The sequence below is a fragment of the Phragmites australis genome, chromosome 7, assembly GCF_958298935.1.
Source record: "Phragmites australis chromosome 7, lpPhrAust1.1, whole genome shotgun sequence".
NCBI lineage: Eukaryota > Viridiplantae > Streptophyta > Magnoliopsida > Poales > Poaceae > Phragmites > Phragmites australis.
Genome location: NC_084927.1, coordinates 32,534,623 through 32,557,308, shown reverse-complemented (window position 1 = coordinate 32,557,308; position 22,686 = coordinate 32,534,623). Strand labels below are relative to the sequence as shown.

The following is a 22,686-nucleotide window of genomic DNA, read 5'->3' as shown; positions in this document are numbered from 1 at the left end:
ACTTTGACATCTCAATCATCGATTTCAACAAAATGACCCCTAAAACATTGAGCTTTTTTATTCTCACATTCTACCTATTTTAATCCATTTTAATTTATTTTTCCTATTTTTAATTCGCAAAATGACAAGTATGCCTTTGCACATGCCGCGACTGCCTCTCAAGCTCTCTCTATCTACGCCTACGCATATCCTCTCTAGGCCAGCTGTTTCACCTCCTTCGACCGAATTTGGAAGTGATGGCACTACACCCTGATCTCTGACAGTTGCAACGACGACGACTAGCCTGATCGCCAAGGATAGGGTGCACCACCACGACCACTGGTGCGCTGTGTCAGCATCCCCTGCCATGTCGGTGGAGAAGGACCAGTGCCTTCGACGGTCCCTGCCGGTGGAGATGCGGTGGGAGCATGAGCGGCGGCGCAAGCGGGAGCAGCCACGTTACAGGGAGGTGGCAGGCGGGACAGTGGCTAAGTGTGTCGTCTTGTGCTGCCGCTTCCCGTGCGTTGTTATCAAGCTCGTCGTCCTTGCTGCAGTGCGTGTGCCACCGCGCAGTCCGAGCGAGGCGCCAGCACCGGCGTGCTGCGGCCAAGAAGAAGTAGATGGAGAAGCTCCTCGTCGCGAATGTCGCCACCCCCAAGTCTCGTGCTATGGTGGCGACTAAGGCCAGCAAGAAGGCGGACACGACGGAGCACTGGTCAGCCACACACTCTCCGGACGAGCTCGCTGAGGAGGAGGTGGAGGTCTATGCATACTTAATCATTTCACGCACCAAAAATAGAGAAAATATATTAAAATGAATTAAAATTGGTAGAATGTCAGAGAATCAAAGTGCTCAATGTTTTGGATTATTTTGGCAAAGTCAATGATGAGGATGTAAAATATCGAAGCCATAAGTTTGGGATGTCAAAAGTGCAATTTTATCCTTGTACAAGGCTACACGTTCGGCACCGCAAAGAGCCCAAAAGCACAGTCGGTTCGATGTGGTTGCCTGGTCTGGCTCCGTGATGCACTCGGCGTGGTCGGTGCAAAGCCCATGCCAGGATTTTTTTTTATTTATATATTTTTTATTTCTAAAACTAGTTAATTATCTGTGCGTTACAACCGGAGTTGAAAATTTTCATGAGATATTATAATTGATTGTTAAGTAGTAGAAGAAATAGAAGTAGATGATGATTGTTGCATACATGGCTCCCTAGCATGATGATGCAATACAGGAGCACGATGGGCTACAACAGCATGTGTGCCTGATCCAGAGGGAAGACCAGACGGGCCGTGCGTGGAGCCGAGCGCAGGCGTAGGTTGGCCTGGAGCCAAGGTCCAGGCGCGGTGGCAGTAACCATGTGGAGGCAGTTGGGCCGAGCAGCTGAAGGATTCATGACCCATACGGATTAGTTGAGAAACGACCACTGTGTATTTTTTAAATAGTAGATTTGAAAAAAACATACATCTATTTTAAAAATTCAGAGATCTATACATCAACTGTTCATTGGACGGGCGACAAAAACCAATCGTCGGTTGAACGAATGATAAGTCACCAGTGTGGATAGAACTTAGTACATATCGCATATTGAACGAGGGACAAGTTCCAGACAGTTTTTCCTACGTTGCAGTTCATTGAAGATCCTGTACTTTTCCCCCAACTGATTCACATGTTCTAAGCTGCAAAGAATACATTATTGCAACCTTCAATTATCTAACCCTTTGACCCACGCTCAATTCTACCCATCATCTACAGCATCCACCAAATGCAGCAAGCTCTATCCAAGCAGCATAGCATTGCTGCTTTCGAAGTTTGGAGTGCTTGCATGAAAATTCGGAAAGTTTAAACCGAAAGGTAAAATTTAATCCAGGAGAATAAAGCAGATGAACACTTGCAAAGTCAGGTGTTATTCTTTACTGGACGAGTTCTCAGCGGTCTTAAAAGGTGTCACTGACACTCACTCTTAGAACATCATCAGCAAAACTTGACTAAAGCTTGGTTCCAACTTACAACAGAAGTCAGCAGCTCATATAATTAAGGTTATGGCTACCCATTGCATGCTTCATCTTACCACTAGAAAAACTACATCTCAGTTTGTACAAGGTCTACATCTGGAGATGGGCTGCTCGGAGAAGATCAACCGGGTACTTGCTCAGATCCCTGCAAAAAAATCTGAATCAAATGTCACTACTGCAACATGGTGCCTAGTAAAGGGCAAAACATAAGCAATATGTATAGGTACCGCGCCGTGCCGACTCATTTGTTGTCTTCATCACCAGGTGACATTTCGATAAACGAGAGCAGGACCAAGGGACCAAGAACTGGCGGCAAAGGAGGCGGCCTGCTAAAAGCAACCAGGGGCTCAATGTTTTCATCTTTTGTCATGACTGATCCACTGGAATTATTCTCCTTCTCATGCCTCTGAGGAGCGGAAACAGTCATCATTCCTGTTTAACAGTTTCCATATAAGAAACAAGTGAACCAAACGTCACGCATTCAGGTAAAGAATTCAGTAATAAATGAATCTTCAAACGGATTGAAAGGAATGTGTCTGCCTACTCGCTTGTCCATTGACAGGTTTGATTTTCTTGGTTGTACTTTGCACTAGAAACCTTGTTGCTCCCTTCATCTGGTTGCTACTGTGCAGCCTGAAATCTTCAGAGGGAAAAAATAAATGTTTAGATTTTAGTTTCTCCAAACATGTAAAACAAGTATTCTGACATACAAGTGAATCAATTCCAACTTAAAACTAACGTGTCAGATCATAGAGGATGCACGTTGAGTTTGCAATGCAGTTAGACACGGTATGTATTTTGCAGAATTTATTTCGACTCTTTCGTCAATTCATTCTTCATAATTCATATCTTTGATTCACCAATGGTTCACTAGCACAGCATGCTGATGCGAATCCGTCTGGACCTCCACGAGACCAGGACCTCAAGGAATTCTGCACACGCAGGAAGCGCAACACACAAGGATCACTGAATCAAACGGGTGCAGGTATCAAGGGAACCCACAATTTTATAGCTAAACAGAACAGGCAATTTGATTCCCGTGTCATGGATAGCGAAGCACAGACTTTCTCGCTGCAGTTTCTAGAATGAATTAGAAACGCACCGAGCAACCGATTCATACATTTTCTGGTTCAACTTACCAGATCCCAGTGAGAACTCTGGTTACCTCGTTCACAAAACACAAATAAACAACACGAGGCAACGAACCACGGTAGGGGACACGCTCGCGGCTAATTACTGGTCGCATGCCAAAGGTCAAGAAAACGTACCTTGATTCCCGATCGCTGAGTGCTGAGCGGCCAATTTGCGCTAGGGACTGTTCCCTCGGAGAGAGGAGGTAGGTCTGCTCCGTTCGGATCTTTCGGTTGTAGACGATGGGCGAAATGTCCAGACAGTTCTGGTAGACGGGAACTGGAATCATCGCCTTCCCTGGGGCGTTTCCCCGGAGAGTCTAATGGGCCTGTAATCCGTTCTAACTTTCGCCGGTAGGGCGGGTCGGACCATAAAGGGTTTAGACGTCATATATGGGCCGTAATTTAGTTAAGGGCTGACTTCTCCGCACGAACTATGACAGGGCCCCATGTGGCCACGATTTATGCGAGGTGGCCGACTGGCCGGTAGGCCGTATCCAGCCCAAGCACCGTGAACCGAGTAGGGTCTGTTTGTTCGGTTCAATTTCTGCTTGTTTTTGCTATTCAGAAACAGAAAATTGGTCAAAAAAATCGCTTATGAAAATAGCTTATGAGAAGCAAAAGTTGGTAAAATCTATTATTATTATCGGAATCCTGAAGCTAGTCTAAATGAGCTTTTGTAACTTCTAAGAGATAATATTCTTAGAGGTATTACATATATTATACATTTCATCCGCATCAAAAGCCAATTAAAAATAACTTTTCTATAAACATTTTTCCAACATGAGTTTTTAAAAACATCTTTTACAAAAACACAAGCCTAACCAAACATGCCTTAATTCTCCCGTGTGTGAGGAATTTGGCTAGTTCCGTCGAATTAGTGACCCCATCTTAGATTTTGGTTTTTTATGCCCATGACCTAGCCTAGCACCACTAATTAGCTCTGACTCTGGCAGCTGTGGCCACTTCTTGGCCTTCAACCAAGGTTCAAAAATTCATTTTAGGTCTAAAACTCGGAGGTCAGCAAATTTCTGGTTCTCGCGAATATCGGAAAATACAGTTGAAATTTGGCCAAATTCAAGGCAAAATTCAATCGAATCAGCCATTTGGTAACCGGCCGAATCCAACTGAAAATAGTCAGAATTCTACCTAAAACCAACAACATTTTCTGCATTTTGTTTGTGGTAAAAAACAATTCGATTTCCTAAAAAACCACTCAAATTCCATCAAAAACCGTTCGGTTTTATCGAATTTTAGTAAAGTTCATGAAAAATAAAAAAATAGCTTAACATTGTAAAATCAATAACTAATTCATATAAGATTCAAATTAAGTGAAATAAATTTTGTTGGTTTCCTTGTAACATGTTCTACATGATAAAAGTATTTATACTCATGAAAAATTGTATACTTTCTGTGAGAAAATTTATTTTCTAAACATAGTTAAATTCATAGTTAATTATTTGCTGATACAAAAATCATAAAACCAATTTTTTTAATCTTCTTAGATGATCCTCTATGTTCTAAAAATGCATTAAATCATGAAATAGTTACTGTAGCATGCAGAATTGAGTAAATATGTTGCAAATAGATTAATTCGTAACTAATCCATCACACCCAAAATCAGTAAAACCACTTTTATTAGTTTACTTAAACAATAATTTATGTAGGAAAAATAACTGTAGACATGAAAAAAGTAATTATAGTGTTTTTTAACATGTTCACTTTATGCTTGTGAACTTTGTATAAATCATGGAGAAATTAATAAAACTCTAAATGAAATAAAACTAATTTTATAGATCGGTACACTCTACACACAATATTCACATCCATATTACTTGCCCTCGTATATTAATATCAGTACTTTACAGTATAGGTCTGTCAAAAGTGTTCACATGAGAAAAAAAAACTTTTGGGGGCTACACCAAAGCCCAGCCCAGCCCACGAGGGCCTAGCTGAATCAAGCTTCGCGAGTGGAGTCGAGGCTGCGAGCTCGGGTAGAAAATCTCTTCTATAAACGGATAGTTGCAAAACTAAACTAGTCGTACGGGCCGTTACTCGCATGCTCTAGCCTGGTTATCTAGTGAGCCAGGTTTATTTGAGTTAGACTGATGTATGCAATGTTATTTGTTTAATTTGCTGATGTATTTAGTATGGTCGATAAAAAAATTGTGTTTGATTATCTGTATAAATTTATGTTTATGAGATTAAAATAAAAAATAAGTGCTAATATGATATTTATTTTACATAAATACACTCAAGTATTCAATTTGTCACATTCAATCTTAATTTAATTTAAAATGTACTAATATGAGTTAATACTCACTAATTATACGCTAATCATAACATTAGCACAAACTAACTAGGAATTTATCATATTAAGTCTTAATTCATTTTAAAATATACTATTATAAATTAATACTTACTAATTATATACTAATCATGTCATTAACCTAATTCGGAAGAAAAACAGATAAAATCCGTTCCCAAGAGCAGATTGCAACAGCAATTTTACCTCAAATGAGCTGACTGAATGAGCTGTCCAGACCATCAAACGCTATGTCCCTAAATACGGTGAACCTAGCAGGCCCCATCCAGCTACCAAACACGCCCAAGCCAAGCCAGATTGCTCGGTAGCTGGCTCTGTAGTGTTACGAGAGGACCTCGACGCGACGCGGCCGCAAAACCAAAACTTACGCTACGATTTCCCGTGCAAGGAAGCCATCCAACTTTTGCTGACTCCCAGCAGGCATGTGCTGGTTCCGGATTGGCACTGGGCTTGGCCTATCTACCGGCCAACCTCAAGCCGAACAGGACCAACTAAAATATTACTCCGTATCGGCCATCCTCGTCACGACACACCTCCTCGTACGCTCCTTTATCGCCATCGCAAAATCGTTTGATGAACACACGACGCGATCTGCTGTAGTCTAGTCGTCCAGCTCGCCACTCGCATTTGCCGGGAAATTCATCTCTGTCGGTTCGCGTTCGAAAGATAGTCAACGAGTGATATGTTACTCAAAATCCTTACAGACCGCTTTTGATCGGAGTTCGTAGAAAAATGGAATTCATGTACCAAGATTTTGTGTTGCGAGACAAAAAAAAGTGACGTGGCCATTGAGGAAGAGTGTGGGATAGCTGAAGCTTCCTATCATTTGGTTTTGATGACGCGGCGCACACATTATTCCGCTCTCACAATCTAACGGAAAACTGTAGTTTAAGAGCAGCGCGTGCATTAGTATAAACCTGCTCCTAGCTACGTGTCGTCGTGCCGTGCTGGGGCTGTCCGGCTGTGCATGAGCTTCGTGTTCGTCAGCTCATGCATTTGGCGCAGGCAGTGGCGCACGCTTGAGCGGGACAGTCGGTCGAAGAATATAAAACTAGCTCGTGAAGTGAGGAGAATGCTCTGTCAAAATAAAGCTAGGCGAGTGGAGTATTCGGTAGGTCTATCTGTGTTGTGCGTGCGTCTTCCCTGCTGAAGTTGCATGCTACAAGACCGGACTGAGAATCTGAGATGCATAAAATTGGTGGATGAACTGGAGTACAATGTATCTTTGGAACGGTTCCGGAGAGTATTTGATTGTCAAAGGAGGAACGAAGGTGTCTTTCCTACAGCATCTCCAGCCGACTCAGCATTAAGGATTGTGCTAAAAAAACAAGCTCGGCACCCTATCCCCTCTACTGTCTCCGCCCCGCTCACCATCTATTCCCATCCCTAGCCATTTTTGTCGAGCCACAAGGAGCTCGGCATCCCGCCTCCATCGCAACCACTCACGTGGAAGTGTTGTGCACACCACCCATCTCGCCGTGCGGCGCTGTTGCTACGAGGAACGGTGACGTACTAAGAGGAAAGTAAATTAGGACACTTAAAAACTAATGGTTTTAAAAATTTTATAAGATAAATCTATATCAGTTTATATCTAAACGTGCTCTACATTTATCTACTGTGTCTACTCTACCATTTAAAAAGATTTACAAACTACTCTAAAAGGTAAATTACAAGTATGTAAATACAGAAACGTAAATATGCTAGAGAGCAAATTTGACACAAAGAAATTTTATCTCTTGTCATAGGTGGCACATAAGTCACCCTTAGTCCATATTGGAGCTCCACAAAAGATATACTCTCGATCGTCAAGACTTTTCCGATCACGGCTCTTGAACTACCAAGCCACCAAGATAAGATCTTAAGCACGATGACCAACTAAGCTACCAAGGCGATGTCTCACCAATAACCTCTCTTCCAGTCATTTGCACATCGTCCTCACTTCAGAGTTTTAGCTACCAAGGTAAGAGCCTCCACGTCCCCCATACACGCTTCTTGTTGTCCCTTCACACCAAATTGAAGGATCAACAAACTTGAGCCACCAAGGCTTAAGGTGCCGGTGAGTCACCAAGACTCTAAGGCACCGACGTACCTCTCGATACAAAGTTTGATCACTCCTTGATCCACTCTCTAGGTTGCAGCACCTAGCAACACTTCTCTCTAGGTCTATAAGTACTAATCACTCTCTAATATTATGCTTAATTATCTTGGATCATCACTTTTAGCAATTAGATAGCTTGGATATCTTCTCAAGTGTATATGGGCTTCACTAAACTCTAACACCTTCAAATAGCTAAGTGGAGGGGTATCTATAGTCTCAAACCCGCCAACTAGCCATTACTCCAATAGCTCAACTTTACTGTGAACACCGGATGATCCGGTGACAATAGTTATACCAACATTGGAGCATCCGGTACGTACACTAGTGGAATATAGCCGTTGGAACTCCACTAAAATCTCTTCTGAACACCGGATGTTCCAGTGTAACCTTCACTTTCTCATCAGACTATCCGGTGTGTAGACTTGAGCCTGACCGAGCCAATTTCTTCATTGTTCAACTATCCAGTGTACAGATCTTCTTATCACCGGACCTTCTGGTGTGTATAGCTTCATCTCTACTAAGCCAGACTATCTTTTAGAAAATACTTTGGTGTTTTTATTCCTTCATCACCAGACTATCCAGTATAGTCAACTCCATTCTCTAGAAATTGCACGGTTTCTGTTAAATGCTCCGATGTACATTACTCTAGATCACCAGACCTTCTAGTGTGTACAATATGATTTCAACTCAATTTTCCATGCTTTTGGAAAATGCCTCGGTGTGTACACCTTTTTCTACCCAGGATCATCCGGTGTATGCAATTTTCCTGAGACTTGTCCAATTCTATTCAAACTTTGTCCTAGTATTGATGGTTTCTTCATATCTTACATCTATGAGACTTACTAAGATATATACTTGATAAGCATGTTAGTCTAATTGATTATATTATTATTAATCATCAAAATCGCATACATACTCTAATAGTGTCATGTTTGCTACAGCTGCCCCATCGGCCAGATCAGGCCCCATCCAAAATCACCCCCCATCCGCGCCATTGTCTGGGTAGCATATCTGCGACGATAAACCCCTAGAAAAAAACCAAAATCTTCTGGGTTTCTTTGTCTCCTCGCCGAGTCATGGGCTTCCAAGTTCTAATTTTTTGGTGGGATATTGGCTCTGCTTTACTCGATGAGTGAGGTTTTTGGGGATTTTTTTGGGGGTTCTTGGTGGATGAGATTTGTGGCCACCGATGATGTCGTCAGCTAACTCCCTCTCCATTGGCAGAGCCACCGCGTGAGGCTGCCTGTGCCTCGCCCCAAGCACATTAGCGTGTTTGTCGGAGGGTGAACTCCTCAAGTAGGGATCCGGAGGGACCCCCTTTGAGATTCGGCCGGGGGGATGATTCTGAATCCGTTTTACGGGTGAAATAAATGGGTGTAAATGCGATACAGGTGGAATGGAAGGATTGGGTTCAAGAAGTAGTAAATGCTCAGGAGGTTTTTAGACAGATTCGGACCGCACTGAGCGTAACACCCTACTCTTGTGTGTATGCTATAAATGCTCTAAGAATGTCTCTCAGAGGTTCTGCTGGGTTACAAGAATATTTTCCTAGTCTAGAGCTTCGTGCTTCTTGTTCTTCGGTGATCTAATCTTCTGTGCTTCTCTTCACTCCGCCCGGCCTTGACTCTGGTTGTCCTGAACCTCACTTCTCTGGGGTGCCCGCCCGGCTTAAATACCCACCGGGGCGGTAGCGTGCCCAGAAAGGGATGGCGCGAGTTTCAAGGCGTCATAAATGGAAAGCAACCATCATGGGCTGCTGCGCAAGGTGACGGGTAGAGTTGAAAACGCGCCCCGTCCAGTCTTGTCCGTCATCATGCCGTTCTTCAACGGGCGCCGCGGGGAGGGCCCACCGGGTAGCCACTGAGCAGCCCGGCGTGCCCGCCCGGTCAGAGCAAGCCTGACACAGCAGGGCGACAGGCGGGGTGCTTTGGGCTTCACGATGTTATCCCGAGGCGCGCCGGATGTCCCGCAATGGGATCCTTGCATTAAATGTCCCCACGCCTCCCTGCCAGGTCATGGCAGGGACTGACAGAAAGCATTGGGGGAGCAGTTAGAGGTGACAGGCCGCGCGCCCTCTTAAATGCAGCATCGGGCCTCTTACCAGTTGACACTTCACCATTGGGCCTCTGCGGGGGCCACCGGCGAAGGACTTCTCAGGCCCTCGGGGAACTGAGTGCTCGGGGGCCACTGTTCGCCGTCCCGAGCTCTCTCTTCCGGATATACCCTTTCTTGGTCCTTGGGGAACCGAGTGCTCGGGGGCCACTGTTCGCAGTTGTCAGAGGGTTAGCTCCTATCGCAGGGATCCTGAGGGACCCCTTTTTAGATATTCGGCCGGAGGGATGATTCTGAATATGTTTGCTGGAGAAATAAATGGATGTAAATGCGATGGCAGGTGTGATGGAATGATCTAATGCAAAAAAGAGTAAATGCGCTGGGGGGATTTTTAGACAGGTTCAGGCCGCGCTGCGCGTAACACCCTACTCCTGTGTGGATGCTATAAATTCCATGAAAATATCTTTCAGGAATGTGCTGGTTACAAGAATGTTTGTCTATCCTAGAGCCTCGGACTCCTTATTCTTCGGTGGTCACAGCTTCTATGCCTGTACGAAGTTATTCTTCGATCTCTGAGCAAGAGTCTGAGAGTTCGTGCACCCTCTGTTGGTTCTGTTGTGTATCTTCAGCCCCTTTTTTTGTCCGTGCCTACCAGCTGCTTTAAATACCCGCCGGCGGTAGCGTGCTCCGAAAGGGAGGGCACGAGTTCCGATGCCCCATAAATGGAAAATGAGTCATCATGGCCTCTGCGCGAAGTGACGGGGGTTGAAAATGCGCCCCGTGCCCGGTCTTCAGTCGTCATGGTGGCGCTGGCAATGGGTGCCGTAGAGAGGGCCCACCGGGCAGTCGCAGAGCGGCCCGGCGTGCCCGCCTGATCTTGTTCGCCTGCCACAGCAGCGCGGCAGACAGAATGCCTCGGGCCTCGCGATGCTATCCCGAGGCGCGCCGGATAGCACGGGTGGGACCCGTGCATTAAATGTCCCCACGTCCTTCTGCCAGAGTATGGCAGGGACTGACACCGAGCGTGGCGGGAGCAATTGGAGGTGACAGGCCACGCGCGCTCTTAAATGCAGCATCGGGCCTTTCACTGCCTGACACCTCATCGCTGGACCTCTGTGGGGGCCACTGACGGGGGGCTTCCTGGGTCGTCGGGGAACCGAGTGCTCGGGGGTCAGTGTTTACCTCCCGGGCACTCTCTCCCGAAAATGCCCTCTCTTGGTCCTCGGGGAACCGAATGCTCGGGGGCTACTGTTCATGGCCCGAGCACTTTCTCCCGGGCTTGACTGTACGGATCCTCGGGGAACCGAGTGCTCGGAGGCCGCTGCCCGTAGCCCCGAGCACTCTCTCCCGGAACTGCCTTCCTTGGGTCCTCGGAGTACTCGAGTGCCCGGGGGGCTACCGCTCACAGCCCCGAGCATACCCCTCCCGGTACTCGGTTCTCCTGGTCGTCGGGGGACTTGGGTGCTCGGGGGTCACTGTTCACCTCCCCGAGCACTCTCTTCACGGTCACTTAGTCCTCGCAGATCATCGGGGAACCTGGGTACTCGGGGACCACTGACGGTGGCCCCAAGCGCCCTCTCCCGGGACTTAATCTTTTTTATCTCGTGGAGATGATCCCCGCGGGAGGACGCTACATGGCGGATTGCTGGCCTGGCCTCGGGATTCGGGGACCCCTAGTTCTTGATTCACCAATAGCAGTCCCGAGCACTCTCTCCCGGAACTAGATGTTTGGGTCCTCAGGAAACCGAGTGCTCGGGGGTCACTGTTCGCAGTTCCGAACACTCTCTCCCGGAACTGACTTCCCTTGGATCCTCGAGGGACTCGGGTGCTCGGGGGCCACTGTTCGCAGCCCCAAGCACCCTCTTCCCGGTACTTAGTTTTCCTTGTCGTCAGGGGACTTGAGTGCTCGGGGGCCACTGCTCGCAGCCCCGAGCACTCTCTTCCCGGCACTTGGTCTTCTCGGGTCATCAGGGAACTCGGATACTCAGGGACCACTGTTCATGGCCCTGAGCACCCTCTCTCGGGACTTGGTCTTCTCGTACCTCGGGGGGATATCCCCCGCAGGAGGGCGCCACGTGGCAATCTGCTGATCTGGCATCGGGACTCAGGGATCCCTGGTTCCTGTGTCACCGACAGTGTTCTTCGTCAACATTCATGCCACGGACACCGACTCCTCAGGTGACGAGGGTGAGCGTGCCTAGCGGTGCGTGCAGGAGATCATCAACCTCAACGTGAAGAGGATATTAATATTTTTATTATTATATGTTATTAATAAAATATAGGTGAATGGAATTTAAGGAGCGAGATATAGGAAGTTAGTTGGAGCACGTAGAGAAATAGAGAAGGAAAATTTTAAAGAGACTTTCTATATGGAGATATAGAAAATGAGATTTAAGTAGTTGGTTGGAAATGCTAACGGGTAAATGGGCAACGGTTTGGTTCTGTTCTCCATGTATCAGGATAGAAGTGAAACCGCCTATTCCCTCAATTCAAGAATACAAGACATATTTTGTTTTGAAAAAATTTTCAAAGTTAGATTTTAACTATGTTTTCTTATAAAATATATAGTTTATATCTACAAACTAATATAGTGTGAAAGTGCCTTTAAATATGAATCTAGTTATATAATTTTTATACGCTAAATGTACTTATAATTTAACTAATTCTTGATCAAAATATATAAAGTTTGATTTTTTAAAAACAAAATATACCTTATATTTTTGAAGGGAGAGAGTATTTTATTAATGTATTCATAGTATGCTGCTGCTTTAAGTTTCTGTGCTTGCAAATCTACAATACAAAAATGGTATTAGTACTATACATGGAGGAACAATCATTCATACACGGAGAACTTCTGATTGAAAAAGCAGGGAACTTCTGAATTTTCAGCACTGTTTCCAACCACTGGATTTAGTTTCATTGAAGTTGGTTCATAACATTCTCTACATGCTATACACACCATCGTAGCCATAAGAACAAGACCGGTGGACCAGAACGCGCGACGTCTCCACAATGATGTGGAGGTGACAAAGGCCAAAAAAAAAAAATATTCATGGCACTGAACGACAATCGAATCAACAAAGCGACCAAAAACAAAAATCTTGGAACTAGCGGGGCTGCGCTGGCTCCATGCCGCCGTCGAAATCAAATACTCCGGCTGATTCGCGCGAGCTCCTTCTCCAGCTCCTCCAGGCCACCAACCTCCTCCAGCTCCTGCAGGAATCGAATCACAACCACAAGCGTGCTGAGACGTCAGCGCGAGAGAGGAGCAGAGTGCTTTGTCATGTGCTGCGGTCACAGGAAATCACAGGCAAGGACAGGACAAATCGATAGGCACCACTCACTCACCTTTGGTCCCAGGAACAGCCCATATGGCACGCCCTCATACTTGTCCATGTGGTGTATCTGCTCGCGACATCGCCGAGGAGCCCAGCCACACACACGAGAAGACAGTAAAAATCTCAGTTCAAGTCGGTACTGGCTAGTAGCAACTAGACGGCACTGAAGTTACGAGGTAGTAAATGGTCAGCGGGAGGTCGCTAGCTAGTCTCGTCGCCGTCGTACCTTGTGAGCGGCAGCCACTCGCCGGAAGTAGGGCACGTCGACGATGGGACCAACTGGGAAGCGGCGGTGGACCAGGCCGTCGTGGACGAACATGTAGGCCATGCCGAACAGCGTAATCCCGAGGCCCTGTGGGAGGCAGACATGTGGCGGGTGATATCACAGTTGGACTCATGGCTGACGCCACCGTGGCTACAGCCGACAGCTGGGTTCGACTAGTCCGTGGCTTACCGCACCGAAGCAGAGGCCGGGGACGAGGCCGCGGTGGAAGAAGCCGTAGGCGAGGAGGCAGATGGCCGGCACGGCGTTGATGATGGCGAACACGTCGTTGAGCTCGAAGGGGCCCTCGCGCGGCCGGTGGTGCGACTCGTGCATGTGCCACAGGGAGGCGTGCCAAAGCGCCCGGTGCGCCCACCGCGCCCAGAACTCCATCCCGACCTGCACACCCCCGCGCGCAACGCAAAATTAGCTGATTTTCACGTCAACAGCAAAGGAGTTTTGGGAGAGAGGGTGCCGCATACCGCCGCGCCGACGGAGAGCGCAAACGTGCCGAACATCTCGGTCACCGGCACCTCGCCGCCCTGCAGTGCACGTACGCGTGAATTCCAGCATTGTTCAGCCACTGGCACACTTGCGGCCACGTCTTCGCCACTTACTAGCAATAGTAGCAACGAAAAAAACAGGAAAAAGGCAAGGTAAAAGTTGACGTTACAGTACCTCCATTTGCCAGCTGAAGCGGTAGTACACGGCGGCGACGGCCATGGACGTGACCCCAAGGCTGGACATCACGGCGGCCACCAGGTACGTCCTCCTCTCGGACTGCTTCCGCGCCTTCCTCTCCGCGATGCGCCGCGCCGCGACGGCCCTCGCCTCCTCCTCCAGCGCCGCCGAAGGCACCGACACCGGGGCCGACGACGGAGCCGTCGGGTGCTCCGTGTCCTGCGGCACGAAGCACGTGACTGTCTCGAGCCCGCGGCGGAGCGGGGTCCTGCTGGTGAACGGCGAGAACGTCAGGGCGCGCCCGGCGAGGGGAGGCACCCTGCGGCGCGCCGCGGCTGCGAGCAGCGGGTTCTTGGCAACGAAGCTGGTCATAGCGGCGCCGGAGAGACCGGCGGCCATGGCTCGGGTGGCGTTCTTTGTGACGAGCGCTTCCCGTCAGTGCACTTTCTGGGGATGCTATAGATGGACAGGGACCGAGCGGGAATAGAGTGTGACAGGGGGGAGGGGGAAGGAGAGGATATGCATGCTACTTAGACCTCGGGAGTCGCCGAGAGGCTCGCTTTGCAACGCGTGTGCAGGAGGAAGAAGTGGAGGAATTGAACCGTGACTCTCACTGGTTCATAAGGGCCCATGTCACGGAGACCCCGAGGTCTGCTGCTTGCCGGCAGATCTCGATCCAACGGCCGGAATGGAGTTGCTTAAGCATGAAACTTCTTGTCTATTCTGTGACGCAGCAGTCCAGTTAGTCAACGCAAGAGTTGATTTGAAGCAAACATGCGCAATCCAGTTAAGCAAACACTACCTAGATTAGCAGCTGCGCCCATATAGGGCATGATTAAATTTTCCAGTGCAGAATAACTAGTGGATTGGTGTGGCTACGTCACACCTATTTTTTTTTTACAGAGCATGATAAAAAAAACTAAAAAAATTAATTTACTTATGACATCTCAATATTTATTTATGAATTTATCAATATTGAACATATTTATTTAATTATAGAGAAAACAGTGGTACTTTCATACATGCACATAATTTTAATATGTAGACGACAGTAATACAAACCTAACTAAATTTATTTCGTATTTTTTGAGTTTTAGATTTTTTTCTATGTATTTTAGATTATTTCAACCGATTTATCAATATAACTATTATTTCTTTTGCTATTTTTCTAGAATTTCGAAAAAACTATGAGCACATATATAAATGCATAATACATATATATAGTAACTTTCTCTAAAATTATTTTAATTCTTAGCCTTTTAATATATATATATTAGATAACATTCCAACGCAAGACCAGGCCTGCAGGATCCCGGCCGGTTTATACCGTATACAGTGGCAGCACCTGTGGCTGTTCTGTGGCCGAGGGCGACGACACAATCTCGCCTCCCCCAGTCCCCCGCCCTTCGCTGCCTCGTGCCGTTGGCGGCGGGTGGCGGGCACTTTGGACCCCAGCATGCATGGCGAGGTCTCTGCCGCCACGGCCCACGAGATGGGGTCAGAAAAGTGCACAGGAAAACAAAGGAAAGGATACCCTCCGGCCTGGCCCGGCCCAATCGGGGCCCGAGACACTAGCCCAAGATTGGCACAGAATACCCTTTTTATTTTCTAATGTAAAAACATGCAGGGTAGGCGCTACCTCGAGGCTGAGAAGGTATCCCAATTCGCAATGTCCTTTGGTTATTGCCTTCTTAGTCCATCAACCCGTGCGTATGTATATTTCTTTAGTTATAAACCACATAAACAGTGATTGGCTGTATATTCAAAAAAATTTAGGTTCGAAAAAAGCAGACAGTACTCTGTTTTTAGAAATACATTTTTTTACAGTTTGCTAATAGAAATGCAAATTTTATTCTTGAATATTGGAAACATACCTTCTTTGTGGCAAAAGACAGTGCAGGTAAATCTACTTTTACGTTAGATAGATGGTACGAATTCATTAATTATGAGGGCTATTAGACATGTCACAAATACATAAAAAGAAGTTGCCAAAACTTGCAATTATTTTCTATATAGTGTTTAGCCCTTTCACACTCTTAGACCTGAGACTCGTAGCTAAATAGAAATTAGTGAAAAGTCTATTTTAATCTCTCAAACTATACCGTTGATCCGGATAAACCCTTAAATTTTAAAACCCGTCTATTTAACTCTCTAGATTCATAAATCTAGCTCACTTTGCACCCTTAGCTGTTTAGGAAGCCGATTTTGCTAATGTGGATGATGGTTTTTCTGACTGAGTCGTCTCTTTTGCTGGTTTGTGCGGGTAGCTCACAGAGGGAGAGGGAGAGAGGGATCAGAGGGAGAGAGGATGGGGCGTCAGAGCAGGGGGAGGGGTGACCGGCGTGCAAGAGGCCAGGGGGCGGGAGGAGACGACATGGGCCAGCCGTGGCGCGCGCGGGCGACGTGGCCTCAAGCTGTCAGGATGGTGGAAGGGAGAGCAGAGAGGGGAAACGGCGTTAGAGAGGAATGAGGTTGAGTGGCGGGCTTCGGCTTGGTGGCGGCGCAGTGTGCGGGCGAGACCAGCTGTATAGGCCAGCTGAGAGGCCTTCTTCCCCTACGCCAATGGTCATGCCGAAGTGAGGGGGCACCGCCATGACCACCACAATGAAACAGAGACTGTGAAGATGATGAGAACGTGTTCCACACCTTCCTAGGCACCACCTTCCCGTCCCTCACCATCTGTCATGCTCAATTTTAGCTGGACTCATCCAATCATCTCTAGCACCAACCCCTTGCTTTGGTCGCCGCCCCTCTCTAGTGGTCCACCAATCCGAGGCATCTCCGATCAATCCACCTTGCATGCACCTTCCTTAGGGCCCCGTGGAGATTCCCCAAGCACCAGTTTCAGTCGTCGTTGTCCTGCTTCCACTACCGACGCTTGTTATCATGCTGCCGCTACAAGCCATTGCAGGCCAATTCCCCGTGCTAACACCATCATTGTGACCCTAGAAAGTCGCCTGAATCGCCGGTTGCCACCGCGACCCTGGTCGATTGCTTGCGGCTAAACCGACTCTAGGCCATCCTGAAGCTGACCATGGCGGCCACTTGGTCGGAGGAACTTCGAGGAGGGATGCCCGCATGGAGCCCCTCCGCCTCCAGGAGCTCACCGCCGCCAAGTCTACACTATCGCTCCCCGCTGCCGCCGACCGCTCAGGTAGCCTTCTAAAAACCCTATGTGCTTGGGTACAGTTTGCCCCGACTTCACCCCGCCTGAGCAGCCACCCTCTGCCCTACTCTGGTCACCACCATGACAGTCGCAACGCCGGCACGATCTGTTAGCCACCGCGCCACTACCTCGGCACGCTCACAGCTTTGCGGGCCGAGTGACTCAACGGGGGACGTCGCACGGGAGGACGCGCGATGGGATGTGCTGGCATCGTGTTGGATGGCTCAGCTGGCAGCGCAAAGGAAGAGTCACAGCAAAGTGAGGTCACATGGGTGGCTGCACGTGCTCGCGGATTCGCGCACGATGGTGGTGTGCATGGCTGCAGCTTGCAGGACGATGATGTTAGCAGTGCAACAACAAAGGAGGATGGGGGGGAAGGAGAATAGGTGAGAGAGTGAGGAAGATGTTTATGTGGCCACCACATGGTAAAAAATCAGGTGATGTGACGTCCACATCATCAAAATAGCTTAGGAAAATCACTCAGGGGTTAAGTGATCTAGTATAAAACTTTATGGGAGTAAAACAAACCATTAATAGTTTAGGAGTTATCTAGACAAACACAATAGTTTAGAAGAGTAAAATGGATTTTCTTCTTCTTTGCATCTCATATTCTCTCTACTATCCCACTTCTCTCTTTTCTTTCAACACCTAAACATTGTTCTTGATCTACATTTGGCAATTGTACTTTCTGCTTCTATTCACCAATTGGATTCCTATGCTTGTGTCATCAACACGTGCACCCTCGCGTCTAGAATGTTAAAATAATTTGTGTATACTTTGTATAATTTTTTTCCACCCATTCCTTTGATATATGAAGCTATAACATCATTGCTCTTGGACAATATATGATCTATATCGTATTACAAATTTATTCCCTTTTATATATCATTCAGCTCAGACACATTGCAGGAGCAACTATATTTAAGATTAGTATCTCATTATGCTGTACCTCAATTTGTGTTTGATTTCAACTTCCATGCCATGTGGTTATCTTTGCAACATCAAGATTCCCAGCGCTTATAAAGGGGAATGTCTCTTTTTTCTGTTCCTTGGGACAATATATGCACGCGTCGCCCCCATATGTATGAAACTTGAAAGAGCTGATTGTAACATGTACGCCATCTTATAAGACTACTCCTACTGGGAGTTTCATTCATTTAATGAGATGTCATATAAGCATTTTTACAATGTGGCAAATAAATTAAGAAGAGAGATCAAAATAGTATCATCTAGATGAAACCACTGGACACGAAGTCTAACACCTAATGAGTCTTGCATGAAGAACATATGAAACAACAAGATGAAATTATACATTGAAGAATAGTGTTTCAACCATCAATTTATTGCTATCTTGTTGATGTGACACTTTTGGAAACAACATTATGAAACTCCCCATTGGGAGTAGTCTAAGCATGTTGACTCTACTGCATTCTTAATAGACAAAATGTAGCAAGTTCATATATGTGATGATTCAACTCAATGAATTTTCACTTACTTACGATATTTCCTATTTCTTTTGTTAACATAGTAATTTATAGCCTTTTAATTTCTTAGAACAATATAGAATTTTTTTTACCATGTTTTCTTTTCATATCCATTCGTGGAAAAAGTTAAATCCAAGTTTTGATTTTTTTTTTTGTTAAATCATTTTGCTAATCTTGTTCCACATGCTTTGAGTACTACAACCTTGCTCAAGCTGCACGTGTTTGTGTTTGTGTTCTATGCATGATGGAGTAGGGAGTTATTACAAATCAAATCCTTCGTCATTTCAATTTTCGATGCCTAATAATTTTACTTGTTACTTGCCCTTGAGCCCTTGTTTGACACGTCCGTAAGATGTCTTGCAAGTTCCTTCTTTTTTCTGGCTTGCATGGTATGAAAGGTGTTGGACATCAAAAACACTCCGAAGGCACAACTTGGCGAACCATGGAGATGTGCAATTGTTCTCCCAGTGCCTAAAATGGTCGATCGCTTGCTCGTCAGATGTGTCTACACCAGGGATATTTGGTTCCATCTGCTTACGAAGATTTGTCTCGCTTTGCTAGTTTTAGCTTTTAGATGCGCTGCTCTCAGAATGGCGACTGGTGGGCAGGAAACGTGTGCATTCGGTCACCAAGAAAGGCTTCGATTTAGTAGTAACTAGGTAAGCGCAGGTGCATCAAAACATAAATATTGTATGTGATAACAACTTATCAAGCATAATGTATGGAAATGTGAATGCGATATGAGAATATCGCTGACAAATACGTCAGGAGCAATGTCGTAATTTAATTTTATATGAGATTCGAAAAAGTAGGAGATTATCCGCTAACTTTCTTCCTAATTCTTCATATATTTTTATTAATAAAACAGGTCATATATTCGTAGTCGGTAATAGACGGTAAAACTGGAGAATGAGGATGGATGATAAAAATAAATAAATTATTTAAATTTTAAGAGTTTTTATTTGATGGATAAAGAGTAAAGAAATAAGTGACACATGAATCAGCTCACATTTTATACTATAGAGATCTTGGAGACACTGCCGAGTCTTTGCAAACAAAAATGTTCATGCCGGGATTAGCCCCGAGCTAGTGGTTCCTAGCGACCAATCTTAGGCCAGCGACTAGGGTTCGAACCCCAGCACTCGTCGGCACCGGGGGTTCCTTTATGACCCCTATATGCACTGGTCAGCATGAATGCAAGGAGAACACACGAGAGTGTAAAAACAATCATAGCTGCAACGAAGGACATGATGATGCACTATGAGAAGCCCTTCTTTTCTTGGCCAGCCAACTCAACTTCATCCAGCATACTCCTTATTTCAATGATGTCCGAGCCCCTTTGCGACGCGAAATAATCTATTACGAATCTCGTCAAGCTTGGCAAGCCTTTTGGCTCGATTGGTTTATGCCGCAGACTAGAGGAACCCAATTATCCTCCACAAGAGGCTGTAGCTCGGTGCTCACCCCGGCACCACAGCTCTCCAATCTCAGCGAGCATGCGCAAGCACGCAGCAACGCCATGCTCCTCCCCGCTGTAAAGAATCAAGAGCGCCGATGCAGAAGAAGAGATGGACCTAAAATAGAGGACAAATGTGGGGACTGGGGAGGAGTGTTGCTGTGTGAGGCGTGGGTGACGGTGGGTTCTTCAGATCTTGTTCTTGCTATCTTGGTCTATTGGGGAAATTGGAAATATCGAGTCAAAGAGAGAGAGAGAGAGAGAGTCAGAAACATAATCAAATGGGGTCCTACAATGTTGGGGGCGGAACGGGTCTGGACAACAACAAAGCATTGCTATTTTTTTCTACAATTGTCATGTGTTTAATTTAGCTTTCTGTTTTGGTGTAGGGTTGCTTTGTATTATTCATGTAACACCCTCTAAACTTGTATTGCCGACAGGGAGATGTGAACTCTTTGCGTTGTTGTAGTAATGAATTCTAACCTCTCTTAATAAAAGACGTAAAAAGCACGTTCTCAAAAAATCAACGTGTCAATCATGTCAATCTATCAAAATTTGTCATGATGGCGGCTTTCTATCAAAAATTTTGCAATTGCCTATACTGTGAGGGGACCTACCACACCGAACATTGTTATCATATGCCGACTATCATTGTCATATTTGTCCTATAAATTATTGATCGTCAATAGACGCAACATGACTTATAGTAGATCCATAAGTTACTAATTGAAAAATCTCAATATTAGGTGGTTATTCTTGAGGAGTGTTTTGACAATCTCTTAGAAGTTTTTTGAATCCTTTTTGTCTAGAAGAGAAGCTTATTAAATTCTTTCAACAACCAACATATACGCTCAAATTCATTATGAAAAATCCAACGGGTTTAGTAGGTATATTTGGTTCCTAGGTTCTCAACATGTGCAAAACAACATTTGGAAGTGTGACCTGCCAAGTTAGGGCTATGTAAATGAGCAAGTGGTGCTATGTGACAAGTGACTTCACTTGGATGAGTGACAAAAGCTATTGCCTGGTTTGCAACAGAATTAAATATACCCATGCCCAAATATAGCAATAGCCACTAACAAGAATCCCTTAATAACTCATCTCTGAACATCATGTTTATCACAGTTTAGTAAAACTAGTGTGGAACATAGAATTTTCTTTTCCAGGTCCCTCTCGATTCTTGAATTCCTTGGAAGTACCTGTGCTCACCGGAGAGGAAGTGAGCCATGTGCTGCCACATAATGGAGATCTATTTCTTCCATTTGTTTGTTTTAAACAAGATGTGTTGAAATGACCAGGAATAAAAAAATAAAAAATAAAGAAGTGTTGATCCTTCAGACATGAATCTTCTGCAGTACTACATGGTGCAGTAATAGTCACTAATATGTAGATCCAATCTCACTTGTCAGTAACGGTGCAGTACTCTAGAAGATCTCTCCTGACCCCCCCCCCCCCCTCTCTCTTAAACCAAGTATCACTTTGCTTGAATTTCTTTCACTATGAAGATCTTAAATTAATTCATTTTAGTTTCATTGGCATCTCTTCTCTTTTAGCTTTACACCATATATCCCCTCCCCCCCCCCCACCCCACCCCAAAAAAACGCTCTAAATCAGCTCAGCAACATATTGACAAGATCATTGGCATGCATAATATGCAGGAACAAATTTCAATGTCCAAACTTAATTCAATTTACCATATAACTTATGCTTGTAACAATTCACAACAAAGATTTGAAACATCTTTATTGCAATACCGCATGACTAAATAAATACGAGCACACATAAATATACACACCGTGCAAAAGCAGAACGCATGACCATACAAACACAGGCAGACATATGCCACAGCCACCCTACGTAAATCGGATCGTCATTCAATTCCAATGTTCTGATGTAAGTGTTCATACACATGCATGCAGCCATACTCTCCTTCAGATTAGCACTGTCGATCTATCATTTCTCATGCTCATCTCCGAAGAGAAACCCAAGCGACGACGGTCCTCCAGGTGCGCAGCGTACCCTCGTAGACGGTCGGTCCTAAAACACGAGGATGGAATTTATATATGCAGCTCATGTTATGCCATATCTGAACTCTGAATTCTACATGCAGATGTGTTCATCTCAGCAGCATGCAGTTACGTGTATACAAATTGACGATATGGAGACATATGAAAGACTACTCACAGTGATAAGAAGCCCGGAGTTATGGTTTAACTGGCTAGTATGGTAGATATTGCAAGGAGGTGTGTGCGACGACACTATCGGGTTCGAGATTTCTTTCTTCGGAGGAGCAGGGTGCGGTGGTTCTTGGCCTGCTTCGTCTGCGATCATCTTGTCATCCTTGACACTGCTGCTGTTACGTGGAGTCTTCTCGGTTTCTAGGTTGGATTTGGTCGTGTGGTACGGAGTGAACTCCTCCGGCTCGAAGAGGTACCCGAGAGAGCTCCGGCCACCCCCGCTGCTCCCTCCTCTACTCATCTTGTTCTTCCGGTCTTCTTCCCTGTCTGTCTATGAGACTATGGCTTATGGGTGGCCCTGTGCTGAGTTTGTGTTCTGATCTCTAGCTAGTGCGTCAAGTTGGTGTGGAGTGTCCAGCTACTTATAGAGCTTGATGTGAGTGTGGAGCACACTGGACACATCACACGATCACACTGATGGGTCAACAACCACATGAACTGAGGATGTTAAAAAAAGAGTG

General features: G+C 45.8%; 1 protein-coding gene across 1 annotated transcript; it reads right to left on the bottom strand.

Moving 5' to 3' along the window:
- Positions 1 to 12,459: 12,459 nt before the first annotated feature.
- On the bottom strand, positions 12,460 to 14,474 carry LOC133924824 (beta-carotene hydroxylase 2, chloroplastic-like). Its single transcript, XM_062370547.1, has 6 exons — positions 13,880 to 14,474; positions 13,684 to 13,743; positions 13,394 to 13,600; positions 13,166 to 13,291; positions 12,950 to 13,006; positions 12,460 to 12,814 (listed from the first exon to the last, which is right to left on the bottom strand). The coding sequence occupies exons 1-6, from the start codon at positions 14,279 to 14,281 to the stop codon at positions 12,746 to 12,748; spliced, it is 921 nt and encodes a 306-aa protein (XP_062226531.1). The 5' UTR covers positions 14,282 to 14,474; the 3' UTR covers positions 12,460 to 12,745.
- Between the last annotated feature and the right edge of the window lie 8,212 nt (positions 14,475 to 22,686).